Source organism: Astyanax mexicanus, chromosome 18, assembly GCF_023375975.1.
Source record: "Astyanax mexicanus isolate ESR-SI-001 chromosome 18, AstMex3_surface, whole genome shotgun sequence".
NCBI lineage: Eukaryota > Metazoa > Chordata > Actinopteri > Characiformes > Acestrorhamphidae > Astyanax > Astyanax mexicanus.
The window spans coordinates 39678788-39696816 of NC_064425.1; the positions used below are offsets into that span (position 1 = coordinate 39678788).

The window sequence follows — 18029 nt, forward strand, 5'->3', positions numbered from 1 at the left end:
AGATGATGCTCTGTCCAGCTATACAGTCTATGATTTATATACAGGTCTAGGGGTCTCATGATATGGTAATATGCCCAGTGCTAGGCATGAGCTAAGCTAGAGGGGTAAAAAGCCCCCAGCAGTGAGTTGGTGAGATGGTGCTCCACCCACTAATTTTGGTATGATTTATTATCCAACATTTTGAACTCACTAATGCAGTAAAACCCTTTATAGAAATGCTCTATAATCTAGTAATAAAACACCTTCAATGGACAGCAGAAACAGTTGATCCATCAAAAGCAGGACCAACTTTGTCCCAATATTTTTGTCCATGTAGTGTTTAGCATGGACTAGACTGCAGAATAAAACTGAGTAAATAAATAATAAAATAATAAAAATCCAATAATAATTAGAAAGGGTATTTACAAATATGTAGACATGTAGTGTAAATATATTTACAATGTTTGTGGCCTCTTGCTGTTTATATAATTCTATTCATTAGGATTTAAAGATTTGTAAATGTGTAAAGCTAGACATGGCCCACAGACCTACAGTTCAGGAATGTAATTAACATTACAATTAAAATGAGCATTGCTCTTCCTCTCCCAGAGTGATGAAGACAGTAAAAGAAACATTTACCTCCAGTTCTCACAATACTAACTCACCTCTGACCCCACTGACCATAAATCAGTTCCACAGGCAGGTAAAACAAACAGGAAAAAGGAGAATCCCAACTACATCCTTACACTTCTCACATTTATCTTCAATCTGGCTCAAGATAGAATAACAGCACAAGCAGCACAATACAGAGTTACTATATTCACTAATACCACTCACAACTTTACTTTACACAACACAAGCCTTATGTTTACCATGACCTTTATCACCAACAACAAGCTCTACAATACAGAGTTACTATATTCACTAAAACCACTCACAACTTTACTACTGTACACAACACAAGCCTTATATTCACCATGACCTTTATCATCAACAACAAGCTCTACAATACAGAGTTACTATATTCACTAAGACCACTCACAACTTTACTACTGTACACAACACAAGCCTTATGTTCACCATGACCTTTATCACCAACAACAAGCTCTACATTACAGAGTTACTATATTCACTAAAACCACTCACAACTTTACTACTCTACACAACACAAGCCTTATATTCACCATGCCCTTTATCACCAACAAGCTCTACAATACAGAGTTACTATATTCACTAATACCACTCACAACTTTACTACTGTACACAACACAAGCCTTATATTCACCATGACCCTCATTAAGGAGCAGTAAAGCCTCTCTGCTGAAGTGCAGCAATATACAGGAGTTTTAGTTTAGTTAACAGTAACTATTAGTTAACAAAGAGACTGGAGCACTATTAGCATTAGATAATAACCACGCTATGCGCTAGCTCTTTTGCCGCTCAGAGCTTGAGTATTATCTACCTGTAGCCTGCTACGGCTAGCACTGCTGGAGCAGCATTAGGATTTACTGGCGTTTAGCCGTAGTGGAAATGGGGAAATCTTAAGCTTACTGAAAATAAACTGCTTGAACTCACCAGGAGAGAAATCTGTGTATTAACATCCAACGCTCGTTTGACTTTAAAAGAAAATTGCTTAATGCGCCAGTGTTCCTTATGTATCAAAATAGACCAGAAAATAGACTTTCATTGACAGTGCATCTTATTCAGTGTCCCCTTGTGCAAAAAATACGATAAGCCAAAATGTAGCTGAGCAGGAAAAAAACATAAAATATGTTGGGTTCACATAAGTATAAGAAACATTGTACAAAGACAAGATTTGTGATTTCCCAAAGACTTGTCTCCAGCACTACAAGACTAGTCATCTATTTTAAAAGTGCTCAAACTCATAAAGTCACCCATCTGTCCTTTGTTGAGGAACTCGGTTTTACTGCTAAATATGACAGTCTTTTAAAAACTGGAAATGTTGCAGTCAAATAAAGGTCACAGTAAAAATGAATGACTTGTTTTTTTTTCTGAGCTCAGTGTCATCTGGGATGTTGGAACAGTGTGGTTTCAATTTCTACAATAAAGCAGAGCAGGCTGTTGATAGAAGCCTGAAGGAAACGTGTGGGACGTGTGTCAGAAGGTTTTGACGTGAGTGTCCAAATGTCAGGCCTGTATGATATTACAGTTTATAAGATAAATATACTTATTAATAATGCAGTAAGAAGTGGATAGTTGGAATGCAAAGATGATATATGTGAGTTATTATAAATATTAGAGTGAAAGGATATGTTTATTGGGGAAAACTGTACTGTATTTAAAGGAGGCTCTAGTACCCGGTTGGAACCTCTAGCCTGGATAGAAGATGAGATACGGTTGGGTATGGAGGTGTACAGGTTCTGTACGGTTGTTGCCGCTGGGCCTGTAGATCCTGCTCTACACTTGTAGAATGATGAAGAAATGATGAATGTCACAGCTCCTTTCATAAATGCTGGCTTGTCAATAAAATTGGCAACCGGACAGACCAAGTGCTGCAATCTGGTGGAGATATTCCCAGAAATAATGTGTAATTCATGTGTAGTTTTAATTTTCATTGTCTGCATAACCAGCAAAAAAAAAAATCGCTATTTGTTTGTCTATGTAGCTAGTGAACTTTCCAGTTCCACCTTAAATGGTGCAACAGACTGCAGAATCAGCAGCATTTAAGGTGGAATGAAAATATTTTATTAAATCAAAGTTAATAAAAGCTAATATAAGCTCTTCAATACAGAAGACTTAAGAAATAGACAATAATAATTCATTTCTGCACCACCTGCCCCCTTTCGGACGTATACGATAAAGCTAAAGTTAACTAGTTAAGCAGCAGCTAGGTTGCTGAACTTTAATGCTCCACTGTTATGGCTATATACAGTATGTATTAATTAAAAGGGATGTCCCAAATCTTAGGGGAAGGTTTTACCCTTTTCTTTGTAACTCTGTTCCGAGGTGAAGAGTTACACTTGAATTTAAGATGTAGGGCTACAGAAATGTGAGAAATCTGATTGAGTCTAAGCTTGTTAATTGGGAAAAATACCTTGAATGAGTTGTAAAGTCATCTCTAGCAGACAACAGTCTCTCAACAAAAGGTTCATTACCCAAAAGTTGCCTTTGAGAGGCTTTTTATAGGGCAATGTGGGATATATTTTTCATTAGAGCTTAGATTTTCTGCCCAAAACCAGGCTCAAGAAAATAGTCTGTGACATAGGCGTCTGTTTTTAATGCTATATTTATTTTATATAACAATAAATGTTGTTATAATCACAATATAGCAAGTGCACAGTGCACACTCCACTTGTCCGTATTACGCACTTGACTTTAGTGAGGTGAGTTAATACTGTTTTTTTGTGTTTTTGCACATAGACTATAAGCTCAATATTAAACATTGAGAAATAATTTAGATTTTTTTTTTATTCTTAAACCATGTTAAATTATATTAGATTAGAGTTTGTGTTTTAATCTTTTAGATATCTGTTCTTAATGTACATTTTTCTTAAACAACAGTTCTATGCTTCTTCAGTGTTGCAATGTTAATTAACATCATTCTGAACAGGTTTCGCTCATTCTAACAGCCCTAAAATGTTTTTTAAAAAGCTCAGTTTTATCGCTTTACTCACAAAAAAAAATGTTGGGTTTAAATCGGGCTCGGGCTCAAAATGCAATGTATGGGGTGTGTCCGGCTCGGGTAGAACGAACACGGGCTTGGGCCGGTTTAGGCTGGATATTTTGGACCTGATCTAAGCTCTACTTTTCGTCCTCTTGTAGCAGAACCAGTCAGCAGAAGTCTAACTGGACCACAGCTGTAATCATTTACGTATCTGTGTGAGACAGAACTGCATGCCACATTTTGAAGCAGTCCGAGGTGCTTTATTTTTTTATTTATTTTGTCAATGACTGTGCAGATCTCGTTCTTTGTTTGAGAATTGGCGGTTCTGTTCTGTTTTTGGCCCAAACTGTTGTACTGTTGTATGAGTCAACTCCACACATTGAGGTCTGTAGTGGTTTATCTGTCTGTGATCTGCGATTGCAGAAAACAATAGAAGAGAAAGTTAAAAACTTCTGTCTCAGCACTGAAATCAGTACAGAATCTGACTTGGTTTGTTTGGGGGAAAGTCCCAGTGGCTTGAGTTTAATGGGGTAAGTGGGTTACGGCTGAATGTCGAGAATGAGCAGAAATAGTCCTTCATGTAAATGTTTACAGTAGATGCTTTCCTCTCAGCTTTCGTCTGAAGTGAGATGAGCTACAAAGAAGATCATGGGCCCAATCCCATTTCACCCCTTGGCCCTACCACTTACCCCTACCCCTTCATTCGAGTCTAACCCTTCCCTTTGGAACAGAGTTTCAGGAATGGACAGTAATCATTTATTCCTGCACCACTTGCCTCCTCTCTTAAAAAGTTGATTAACTGCAGCAGATAGGTTGCTGAACTTTAATGCTATTGGTTGCTTGAAGGGATGTCCCAATTCTTAGGGCTTCTGATGGGCTAAAAGAGCTGAGTTTACGAGCACATCTACTGTACATTTGGTTTAAATGTATGTATGGTGTAGCTGTGTGGTTCATATTGTATCCCAGGTGGTTGCTATGATGTTGCTTTTTTCTTCTTTCTATACATTTACCCAATTTGTTTCCAATTTCGCTTAGACTCCTCCTATCACTTGCAATGAACCCAACACTGAGAGGGTGAGGATGAGGGCATGTCTCCACTGATAATTGTAAAGCCAGATTAAGCCAATCCCTCCACCAATGCAGCATCACTAGGCACCCAGATGACCTCAGAGGAAAATACCAGAACCCCAGCTTTGATACATCAGCCGACAGATACTTGAGCTGGGCACCATGAGGAACCTCTACAACCCTATGCTGAGATGTCTGTCATGTTGTGTACACATATGTTACACAGTGTTGATCTATAAATATTGCTCATATCAGTCTAAACTTTAATCATTTATTGTTTTTGGTAACTTTTATCTTTCTTCCAGATACATTAGCATTGCAATCCCACACACTGTTCTGGGTGCAACTATTTCTTTGATGATGACTGGACGTATGTAGGCCCCATTAAAGCCAGGCCGGTACAGAAGACACAAAAAACAGGCCCCAACAACTTGTAGTTTGACACAGTTTAGTCTAGGTGACTTCACCATAGTCCAGCACAATGCATGCCTCTCAAAACCACAGATATCATCCCTGAGTTAAGGAATACATCTGCATCCTCTCAAACAGCGGGCTCCCACACAAACACACAGAGCTCTCTGACCTCAGGGGCCACTAAATTATCCATCAGAGGACCTGCCGGGCCCTGTCTGACCACACAGACCCCGATTTATGGCACTAATTCCAGTTCATGTCCGGAACCAGCTGACCCGAGGGCTGGCCTCAGCAGACGTCTCTATACCCTCTGTGTTTTCTTTTGAAGAGAACGACCCTGAGATGTTTCCTCCACGACAGCGGAGGCTGCTCTCTTCAAAAGAACCCAAATAAAAGAAAAATACACCCACCACTTCCTCCTCAAACACTCCACACAGACCTCGCCCAGTTCTGAGAAAGCTGGAGCAGATCAGTGAGTGGAAAACAAGATAGGTGTTCCTAATAATATGACCAGTGAGTGAAAGCAAAAGGTTCTGTCGTAGGTGTTTCTAATAAAGTGGCCACAGTGAGTGGAAGCACAAGATACTGTAGTGGGTGTTTCTAATAAAGTGGCCAGAGAGTGGAAGCACAAGGTTCTGTAGTAGGTGTTTCTAATAAAGTGGCCACAGTGAGTGGAAGCACAAGCTACAGTAGTGGGTGTTTCTAATAAAGTGGCCAGTGAGTTGAAGCACAAGTTACTTTAGTAGGCGTTTCTGATAAAGTGGCCAGTGAGTGGAAGCACAATGTACTGTCGTAGGTGTTTCTAATAAAGTGGCCACAGTGAGTCGAAGCACAAGCTACAGTAGTGGGTGTTTCTAATAAAGTGGCCAGTGAGTTGAAGCACAAGTTACTTTAGTGGGCGTTTCTGATAAAGTGGCCAGTGAGTGGAAGCACAAGGTACTCTCGTAGGTGTTTCTAATAAAGTGGCCAGTGAGTGAAACCACAAGGTACTGTAAATGTTTCTAATAAAGTGGCCAGAGAGTGGAAGCACAAGGTACTGTAGTAGGTGTTTCTAATAAAGTGACCAGTGAGTGGAAGCACAAGGTACTGTAGTAGGTGTTTCTAATAAAGTGGCCAGAGAGTGAAAGCACAAGGTACTGTAGTAGGTGTTTCTAATAAAGTGGCCAGAGAGTGAAAGCACAAGGTACTGTAGTAGGTGTTTCTAATAAAGTGGCCAGTGAGTGAAAACACAAGGTTCTGTAGGTGTTTCTAATAAAGTGGCCAGTAAGTAGAGGCACATGGTACTTCAGTGGGTGTTTCTAATAACGTGACCAGTGAATGGAAGCACAAGGTACTTTTATTTGGTGTTTCTAATAAAGTGGCCAGTAAGTGGAATCACAAGGTATTGTAGTAGTAGTATTTGTGTTTAATAATGCTGTAGCTGGCTGGCATGGCTAGTGTGACCGTGACTCTGTGGTCACTTCCAGTAAGTTTGGGTTTGCTCAGGTGCACCACTCTGCTCATTATGGAGTTCCATTATTGGTATTTCCAACCACCAGTAATAAATGTGCCAACATTCAAACATTTCTCATGCTGTCTGAATTAAAATGTCATTTGGACACTTTGGGTGTGTTCAGACCATTGGATTTCTATGGTCCTACAGCAATGCTCAGAAAAAACAGTGACTCTGTAGCTCCAGTAGCTTCCAGGAAAAGGTCAAGGCTGTCTAAGAGAGGATGAATGCTGGTCCTAATGTTAAATATTCACCCCAAGTCATGCGCAAGAATCAAACGGGTATTTATCACAGAAATCCAGTGGAATCCTGCTAGGGCTGGGTATCAACACTGATTTATCTAATTTAAAAAGTTATTTTGTATTGAACACAATCATTTTTAATGAAAATCAAAAAAAAATAATTGAAAATGTTAATGCTGTTACTTCAGTGTATTTTTTTACAAGCACTAATAATTATGTAACATGAATAAATTACCTCTAATATGAATTCATTTGCTCTCTCTGGCTCTGAATCTGTTTGGGTGCACCTAAAGTTAAGCAAATGCTTTCCCTCACTGTCAACAACCACTCTATTAGTCCACTCTATTAGTCCATTAGTCAATTCATCATTTACTCAATCAATCACACAGTCACTACCACACACACACACACATACACACACACACAGAGCAGCTCTCGCCACTTTCAACTGGAGGTCAGGTCATTACACTGGGGATATGACCCTCATAAACTTGACAGGATCTGACAGCTCAGTGCGGAAGCCAGACGGTCTCTAGGGCTCCTACACTCTACATTACTATTGGCTATAAGACCTAAATGGGGCAGAACTCCCTAGAGGCTCATTGAAGGTCAATAAGACAACAAGCAGAATGTCAAGCGTTCAGAAAGCATCCTCTGACCCCACCAGTGCAGGTTTACAACACTAATTCCAGGTCATCTCCAGCCGGCAACCAGCTGACCTAGGAACAGGGCAGGCCTCAGCATTCGTCTCTGTCAGCTTTGTTTTTCTTTTAGGAGGACGACCCTTAGATGCTTTATCCAAAACAATGGGTCATATTTTAGCAATCTGTAGTGAGCCGTGAACCATGACTCCATGCACCGTGCAGCTTAACTTAGGGCATGTCAATGTGTCTTTGCTATCGTAACGACAGGAAAAGTACACCAGCTCGAAACATGCAGATATATGCACAAGCACCTTCGCTATTTAAACGATGCAGGCAGAAGGCATGAAAATAGACTGTTTGCAGGGTGTAAGATAGCAATAAACATCATAACAAGCAAATACTGCGGTGAAATGACTTTAGAATTGCTTTGATTGCACTGTAAATATGAAAAATTTCAAGGCAACTTACTGCACTAGAAAACCACTTGTTCCATCTTCATCAGATTATTCATTTTTAGTATGTATAAAAACGTTAAATATTAAAAGTTAAATAATTCTAACAAACTTTAATTATTGGAGAATGACTACACACTGATGTGCAAGTATGCATGCATCCGCCCACTGCACTGTAAAAATACAAATCTGCACTCTAATGTAAAACATTGCATTACCTTTATTCCTCATTATGTTATGGGTTTATGTTCCTGTTTAGTAATGATTTTTTAAATAAAAAGTCATAGAAAATTATATATATTATATATAGTGATTCTACTACAGTGAACATTTTCATATATAGTATCAATCAAAAGTTTGGACACACCTTAAATTCAGTGTTTTTTTAATTATTTAAAAAATCTGCATTGTAGATTAAAAGTAAAATCATCCAAACTATGAAGAAGAACATGAAATTATTTAGTGAACAATTTCTTTTTATATATTTTTTATACACTTTTTGCTTAGAAGACAGCTTTGCTCATCTTAGCTGGATTTTCTCAGTTAGCTTTATGAGGTAGAGTCACCTGCAATGTTCATCTTTCAGTTAACAGCTGTGCTGAACTCGTCAAAAGTTAATTACTTGAATTTATTGTCTCTTAATAAAGTGTTTGAGAGCATCGGTTGTAAAGTTGTAAAAAAGAGGTTGAGTTACAGGTATACAGTTAATAGCTCTATGTGAGTAATGTTCTAATCCAGATTATGGCAATAACTACTCAACTAAGTAAAAAAATTACTTTAAGAAATGAAAGAATTTCAAGAAGTTTAAAAGTATCTTCAAGTGCAGTTACAAAGACCGTTAAAAAATGTTACGATGAAACTGGCTCTCATCAGGACCGCCCCAGGAAAGGAAGAGCAAGAGTTTTCTCTGTTGTACAGGATAAGTTCATCAGAGTTACCAGCCTCAGAAACTGCAAGTTAACACATCCTTACGTGTTCCTTCATAGTCTGGAACAGTCCAGTATTCAAGAAAAAAAAAAAAACATTTATGGTTCTAAATCTAATTACTTATTTATTGTTTTATGTGCTGTATGTATTTATGTACTGAATCTTGTTTTTGAAATCAGCCTTCTTATGATTTAATCACTGGAAAATAATTCATATCAGAAAGGTATACCACTACAGTGTGGACAAAAACTTACAAATCTATAATCAAAAGTTACTCACAAAAATGTAAAAAATGTACTAATATTATAGGCGGATTACACATCCTCTTAAATAGAGATTTACCAATAAAAGCAAAATTTAGTCTAGTACAGGGCTTAATTACAAGTCCAGCAAAATGACCCTATATTACTTTTATATGTTCAGCAAGAATTGCTGGGTTGCCAAAGCTCTATTTGACGGAACTGCTATAAATGGGAAGGCAGCAGTATGGCGCCACTTAGTGGATAAATAATGAAAGTAAAAATAAGGGCTTTCTTTCTTCTCCAAAGAAAAAAAAAAATAAAAACTACAAAATGTAAACAATATAAAGTTTTATTTGTGTCAGGAAATGATCAGCAGGGTCACTTGAGAGCTGGTATACTGATGTGTTTGATCTCGTCCACTCTGTTCTTGTGCATCTGGAAGGCGGGGGTCACCCAGCGTCCACACGAGCACTGATCTCCGTACCAGTTAAAGGAGCCCAGCTTGGAGCTGCATTTGGGACACAGGAGCTGCAAGAGCAAGAGCATTCACACACAGATTAACACAATAATTTACAGGCACATTTGATTATTTTTATTGCCATGTAGCTAAGGCTCTTTTTCAGACAGACTTTACAAGGTTTTCCTATTATAGAGGTGGGCTAATGTAGTGTTGTAGTAAGGGAGTCTTGCCCAAGGACTCTTATTGGTGTAGCACAGCCTAGTGACCCCGACCGGGAATTGAACCCAAGTCTCCAACATGATGTAATAGCTCACTGACAGAGGAGGTGTTATCCATTTTATCCAAGTTTAGTGTGTTTTTGATTGGGATATGAACTTATTTACACAATCAAAAACACAAGTTTGCATTTGCTTAAAAAGATGTTCACTTTACACATAGTGCTGGGCGGGTTTATCGGTATATCCGGTATACTGGTTTTAATTTCCCCGCCATAATGCATTTTTCACATACCGCCATACCCCTAGAGGCGTAGGTGCTTAGAACAGCACCGCCAAAAAAAATCTAAAAACTATAAATAAATAATATTAATAAAGATACCGTGATATACCTTAAAGCCGTCAGAATTTTGAAAAATACTGTGATATACGCTTATGGTCATAACGCACAGCACTAATTACACATGTTGTGTTTTTGTTCTGCAATATTTTACATTGAACTGGATCAAGATATAGTGGGGATCTGTATCTGTATATGTGACACAAATGTATTATATATGTATTGAGGTGAAGCCCAAATTACAATTTACAATTTGACTGTCTGAACAGCCAGATTGCAATTCACTTTTATGTCAAGGACACAAAAACTGTAAAATATTACATTGAATTAGCAATTATTATTACTACACAGTTATTACTGTCATTATCTGTCAGTGTGTGACTGATAACGAGCAGCACCTGTCCATCCATCACTCCCAGCAGTGCCTCCTCCATCCACTGGACCGGCTCTATGAAGTACGAGGTGCACTGTGTCTGATCTTCTGCAGAACCCCCGACACTGACCCGTTTATGAGAGAAGGCAGATGCACCGCTGCCCAGACAGTGACTGAGGATGCTGGAGTGCCGGAAGAGCGTCCGTCTGGAAAAAGCACCAAACAGAACAAACAGGCACGCTTTTAAACCAGCAATATTTGATACTTAATTGTTTTTGTGGTCCTCCTACCTTTGGAATTTGAAAACCTTAATCTAAAATCGCAATACACTGAAGGTGACCCTTATTTACATATGCAGTTTAGCAGCCAACGTAATTTTCATGTTTCTTCTTTGTAAACCAATGGTTGTTCAGATCAGCAATTTCAGTTAAATATATCATATAGCAGAGGAACACAGTGATATTTCTACTAAAGCATTCATGCAGAGGAACAAGTACCATGTTCTGGAATGATCATCTCAGATCATCTCAGTCCCCAGACCTGAATATTATTATAAATCTGTGGTGTGATTTAAAGCGGCTGTTCATGATCAGAAACCTGAATCAAACCTGACTGAACTGGAGATGATTAGTAAAGAAGAATGATCCAAAATACCTTCAACCAGACGCCAGACTCTTATTGGAAGCTATAGAAAGAGTTTAGAGGCTGTTATTTCTGCAAAAGGAGGACCTACTAAATATTAGTGTAGTTTTTCCTGTTGGGGCCCAAGTTTATGCACCTGCCTAATTTAGTTTAAAGATTTATTGCAAACTTTCTGTAAATACTATGAACCTTATTTCAATGCTCAAAATCGCTGTGTTCAACTGCTATATGATATATTTAACTGCAATTGCTAATCCGAACAATCAATGATTTATAAAGGAAAATCATAAAAAATATCAGGAGTGCCCAAACTTTTTTAATACTGGGGGCGTGTCAATACTTAATACTGGGGGGTTTATATCCCTCTACCCCACGCCTGGCATTAGGCATGGTGCCAATGGGATCATGGGTACAATGTCATGTTGATCTGCTGCAAAAATTTCAATTCTACTGGCATAATTTTCTATGGGGATTAAACAGCTGAATGAGTGCTGAATGAGTTCATTTGTACATCTGTGTCAGAAGGGGTATGCACAAATATTTGTGAAACATTAATAAACTGAAATATATTCTCACCTGCATTTCCTGCACCTGTAGACCACCTCAGTGTTCTGGGTCTGTGCCGGGTCAACAGCAAATACTTCTTTGGGCAGCTTCTGAAGCTCTGAGTGAATAAAACAAAACAAAGCACATTGTTCTGGGCTCTTCATAAAACTATTAAAAACAGGATCTAGGCCCTTATCTTGTGCTAAACTACAAAAAAGGGGTGTACATGTGCTGAGGGCACACAGTGTGCACTGTATTTCCCGCACCCAAGATAGAAACATACCAGATATTTACCTGAACACACCTCACTTCCAGACCACCATGCCCATCAGCGTAAACATATTCCTAAACTCTGATGCTATTTTATTTTTGAAATGAGGTTGAGTAGTGGAATAACAGTTAAAAGCTCTATCCAGACGGAATTAGTTTCTTAGGGGGACGTCTGCAAAATATATTTCCCACTTTTACTTAGAGGAAACTCTTGCATCCGGACTGCCATTAAAAACAGGAGGACCAGTGAATTTTTAGGCTTTCTCGGTCACATGACATCGCGTTCAGTAGCTCCTCCATTTCCACTCGCTGTTGTGTTTTTACGTGGATCTCTGTGGAAACACACACCCACAGTGCGTGGCAGTTGACAAATAGCTACTTTATTAAATGTGAGGAGAAGAAACTCAGAGATGTGGATCTGGACAGGAGTAAAATTACTGGAGGACCACGGATTCGGTGAAAAATAGCAGATGATTCAGCCTGTAATTTTCTCAGAGGACATCTGAGAAAAACACGTACATGGTCGTTCTGGACGGGAATAAAATCAAAGAGGACCCGCATAAAAGAGAAAATTACCCCAGGACCCCCTGAGAACCTAATCATGTCCTGATAGGGCTAAAGTAAACATTACAACCACTGAAATCTTTACATTATTTGCATCTTCCAACTTTTTCTGATTTGGGGTAAATGTAAGATAAATGTAAATAAAAACTCAATGCAATGATTGGCAAATCTGACAGACCAGCATTTTACAAAAGAACATAGTACATCAGATGTTAATAGTGACAACTTAAACCAATTAATGAAAAATATTAACTCATTTACAAACCCGAGATGCATGGCCAATATGACATAAAAACATTCGTTCCTCTTTAAATGCAGTGACAGTGCAGCGAATGCAGTAATATAAGCATTAATTTTTTTGTGAATTTATTAATTTATTTTATTTTATTTTTGATGTACATTTTATATTTGTACATTTCTTGATTATTATGTGTATACTTCAGAAAATTGTTTAAGTAATAACGTTATCTGACCATGTCAGCAGTTCATCAGTTGGTCACATGGTGCACTTGGGGGAAAAAAGTTAAGTTTCGGTTTTAGTCAGTCGGTGAGTGCAAGCGGTCTAAAAGGACAAAGGGCTGTGAAACAGGACGAAATGGACTTCTAGCAATGCCTAACCTTCTGGTTGGAGGTGTACACGGTATAGTCATTTAATTGAAATATTCTTGTGTTTGTATGTGTGTAAATTGCGTTTGAGAGCATTAAAGTTTTGTGTAGTGATTTTCAGTCAAACAACTCATAGACTGTAACATGGAGGTTTTACTGATGTGTATTTGCCACTGTGTATTCTATTTCAGTGTTCACGGTGGTCTTGGGCGTTGTAAGACAGAACATACCTGTAATAAAACGTTTGAACCATCAGTCGGAGTGCGGCACTTTTATCAACCAGTTAAGAAAAAATTGGGAGCAGCTATAGACAGTTACATTCAGAGTAAAAGAAAATGAATCCAAATTTTTTCTATAATAAATTCAAAGCCTTTTTCAAGGTATTTTTTGACGCTGAAGGTGCTGGAAACTGTGTGAAAATTACAGTTGAATGTATGTTTGCAGTACACACATACTGCTGTTGTGTTATGGACACATTAAATAAAAAAAAAGTTCATGGAACTGTTCTGGGTTGAGTGTTCCTTCTACAATTACAACATGATACCCAGACCTTTTATTGTAGATGATGGAAGACTGGACATACCTGGATATTTCTCAGTGACCTTCCTCAGTCTGTACTGCTTGTATAACGGACTGTTCGTGTCGAGCTCACAGTTCATGGACTCATACAGGACCAGCTGGTCAAGAAACTCCTCGTTCATTCTGAAAATATAAGGTGAATGTTCAGATCTGGTAGTTAGTGTTCTCCTCCAAGTATGTTTAGCATGTTTGCGTTAGTGGCACTTAAAAAAGTATATGTCTGGCTTTTTTGGATTACTGCCCTTCCAATCTCTAAAACTGGTTGCATTGTGTGATAAGGGGAGTCCGAGATCGTCTACTAAATTTGGCGGAAAAACGGGACTTAAAAACTTAGATATGCCAAAAGTCATGGACCAGCAGTATATAAAAATTTATCATAAGCCTCAGGGGATGCTTGGGAACACCTACAACTCTATAGTTTGTGAGGTGGTATCTTGTGAGTGAGGTTGACGGAACACTGTCCAGAGTGCTCATAGTAAGGCCAGGTGAATTACGGGAGTTGGAATAAGAATGGGATGTTTATTTCTGCAATTAAAGAGCGGGTATTTTACATTCCTGCATCCACACACAGTGTCAAGTGTAAACCAGCAATACATCATGGAAAACTGACATTAAGAGCGGACAGAGCTGTGCAGTGCAGTGCAGTGCATTGCAGTGCAGTGGGTGGTAATGATAGTAACCGGTGGCATCTGGCTTGAACTGTCCATGCAAACAGCCAAGCCACTCCTGCAGAAATTCAGATACTACAACAACATTCAATGCAGGAGACCCCCCACACATATGTCACAGATCAATGCACCATTCTTTATCTTCCATAGGACATGGCAAAAGTCATGGGAACCAAAACTAGTGTAGAAGCTTTTATCTGAACTTACTTAACGTCTGGTTTGAGCTGCTGGAGTTTGGCGTACGCATCCTGCAGACTCAGCTTCTTTGTTTTCATCAGGTAAGCAGTAACAACAGCAGCACTTCTGCTTTGACCCACATGACTGAGAAAAAAATGAAATAAAATATCACAAAAAACACAGTACTGTACAAAAGTTTTAGTCCACTGTTTAAAATGTCAGCCATACTGGCCGAATATTTAATAAAAGCATTTATTATCCAATATCGATATAATTTCACTATCAATGTGCATCCCTAATTCAAAATAATTCTAGTAGTAATAACCCCGTTCCTATAAAAAAGTATCCTTTGACATCATCTGTTATGTCACAACTCTTTTTTCTCTGAACTTCAGGGTCGTAAGGTCATTTTAGTCCCACCTGGACGCACATCTCGGAGTTTTGTCACTTTGCATTAAATAAAATAGCATTTTTTCCACTGCCAGAAATCCACATAAACACAACAGCAAATGGAAATGATGGAGCTACTGAACGCAATGTAATGTGACCATGAAAGCCAAAAAACAAGAGTTTCATCACTGATCAGAAGTGTGAAACATTTTTAAAGACGTCCCCCTGAAACACTAATCCCATATGGATAGAGCTAAAGACATGAAGAACATCGGGTAATACTCCAACTTCACACCGCAGCTTTTTTAAACACGTGGAGTCGCAATATGAACATAGCAATATTGCCCACACTTATAGTAAAACCCTGCAGCTCACCAGTGAACGAGGACCGATGAAGCTTTGCCTTCAGATGCAGCGAGAGCTTCTGTTATAAAATGCACACAGTCATCCAGTCTGCTCAGAAGATCTGTAGATGAATCGTCTAAAGCATGAACAAATTTCTTGTGAAAGCCGGAGATGTTCGGCTCCTCTGAGTCCACAGTGAGGATATGAGTGACTCCAGCATTAATCAGAGCTTCAGGGTCCTTCAGATCTGAGACAGATCCGATACAGAGACCAGTATCCACAGTGATCATGGTGCTCCCAGATATGCAGCCTGGAGGAGGAAAGAAAATATTAGAAAAAAGGTACAAAAGTAGAAAAGGACTTACAGGGCAAACAATTACTGAAGCAATATTCCAGGTCTTCATTTCAGTGATTGTCTTTAGATCCAAACATAGAAGTACAGATTCACTTTTTAGTTTCAGAGCTGACAAATGCTGAATGAACTTCAGCTCAATTACAGCTCTACATGTTATTAATTCCTAGATTAATACCTAAATCTGTAATCGTTTGTATGTATATATATAGAGAGAGAAAATACCACAATAATTTTCAATTATTTATCGTCGTTGTTAACTTCACAATGCACAAAAATCATATTTTCAAACTTTCTGTTTCCTCTCAAGCATTTATCCACCATGTTATTGCAAGCAGCAGTACAGGGTGGACAATTTTAGATTTAATTATCATTTGATGGACTGTTCTTCTTCTGTTTGAAACACATTTAGATTTTCTAAAATTATTTTAATTACTGTGATATTTTGCTGTGACAGGGTGGACAGATTAAGCTTTACCTCTTTAAGCTTACCATGAGAAAATATGAGAAATATTAAGTAAAATGAATATTATTTGCTGAACATACAGTAGCAAGTGTCTTCAGCTTCAGAGTTGTGACATAACAGATGATGTCAAAGGATACTTTCTTATAGGGACGGGGTTATTACTAGATGGACAAGTGGACAGGGAATTATTTCAAATTAGGGATGCACATTGATATTGAAATTATATAGGTATTGGATAATAAATGCTTTTATGGCTGATATTGTAAACCGATATTCGCTGACCGATTTATTGTATTCTGGAAAAGGACCAAGGGATGCTGGCTGTGCTATTTAAAATCAATTTAGTTAATATTTTTATTTATTTATTTTTATTAGTTATTAAGTTACACCTGGGTATGAAATTTCTCTGTAAGTTATAAATGTGTATATGGACATTACCTCTGTAATATCGGATATATTAGCTTTAGCCTAGAATTCCCACATCGCTGCATCGCTAGTTTGAATAGCTTGATTTTTTTTTATGAAAAATAAATGATTTAATTAAATTATTAAATTATTTTTAAAAAGACAGTTTTATTTAACCACTTACAATAAATATCTGCTGGTACATCTTCACAGTGTGAACGTGCAAGTCAGTTTCCTCTGCTGAGAAGCACAAAAGCGCTGCACTGTTAAGATTCAAACGCGCCAAAGTCAGAGCTCCCCTGACTCTTAAAGGGAATGGAAAGGGACTCAACAATGGTTTATTCCATGTTACACCCAAAACACACCCATCATTAATTAAGAGACTTAGTACATTAGTACACTTTTCCCGTCGTTATGATAACAAAGACAAACTGACACGCCCTAAATCCAGCGCAATTGATGTCTCCACCAGATAAAAAAAAGGGTCTATGACACACACGTCACTATGGGCTCTTTAGGGTTATTCATCTTTATGTGTAATAATGTGTTAATTCAGAGTAAATCATGATAAATATATGGTTATACAATGTTTATATCAAATAAAAAAAAACTAAAGCTGCAACCCAACAGACCCGCTATACTGATACTGACTCAAAAGCTATAACCACACACGTTTCTTTCACTTCTCCACTATTCCCCCAACAACCAGCGAACCAGCGCCTTAATATCTCTATTAAAATACACATTTAACATCTTCAGATGCTGTAAATATTTATCTGATTCTAAACTTAAGCAGAAAATCATTTAAAAACCATTAAAAACTGAAGAAAAACCTAAAATAAACGGGTTTACCTGCTTCTAACGGTCCTCTACAATAACACCCCCGATCAGAAACAAACATCACAGAACTTCAGTTCCGGATCAGCTGTGCTGTACATCTCCATCCAGCCGCCAGAGGGCGCCAAACGCACACAGACAAATCTTCAGAGATATGGTTCAGTTTTGTATATTATTTTTTATGTCACAATATTTGTTTAAAATTATTTATTTTACTTTATTCTCCGGTGTTATGCAGAGTATTTGTGAGAACATTTTATAAATAAATAAAAACAGAAATAATTTGACTTAAAAAGGGAAATCAATCATTTAAACGGGAGTGGCAAATGCAGGAGCTGCTGATGTGGCATTAGCTAGTAGCTGTAGTGATTATTTGAGTAATAAATCAAGTTAAACTGCACCTGAACAGCCGTATAGCTCAAGCATGTGGAGTACAGCTGATAGACGGGTAGGAGACCACCTCCTCTCGGCCACCTGCCCAAACAAACTTCACCAAGAGTGCAAACGAGCCAGAGTCTTTTTTTTTTTGTGATCAAAACCCTTAGACTCTCGTCAATATGCAGAGCAAATAAGAACATCCACATTATTTGTTTATTTCCTCGATGCCGTGCTGTCGAGTGTGCATGATGTGTTGCTATAAGTGTAGTCTTGGCCTTTCTCTGGGGTTAGGTCTGTCTGTCTCAGATGCTGCGTGTTAAATCGGATGACG

At 38.2% G+C, this 18029-nt stretch overlaps 1 protein-coding gene across 4 annotated transcripts; it reads right to left on the reverse strand.

Annotated features, from left to right (window-relative positions):
• Positions 1–9418: 9418 nt before the first annotated feature.
• dusp12 (dual specificity phosphatase 12) lies at positions 9419–17419 on the reverse strand. 4 transcript variants are annotated; one of them, XM_007245057.4, is made up of 8 exons: positions 17336–17366; positions 16668–16723; positions 15291–15570; positions 14556–14669; positions 13685–13803; positions 11692–11779; positions 10499–10679; positions 9419–9613 (listed from the first exon to the last, which is right to left on the reverse strand). In XM_007245057.4, exons 3-8 carry the CDS (start codon positions 15548–15550, stop codon positions 9464–9466), a joined length of 912 nt encoding a protein of 303 aa, XP_007245119.1. In that variant the 5' UTR covers positions 15551–15570; positions 16668–16723; positions 17336–17366; the 3' UTR covers positions 9419–9463. The 4 variants fall into 4 exon arrangements, with proteins under 4 accessions (XP_007245119.1, XP_007245118.2, XP_022529672.1 ...); XM_007245056.4 differs by lacking the exon at positions 16668–16723 and having other exon boundaries at positions 17336–17419; XM_022673951.2 differs by lacking the exon at positions 16668–16723 and having other exon boundaries at positions 10450–10679; positions 17336–17419.
• Positions 17420–18029: the final 610 nt, after the last annotated feature.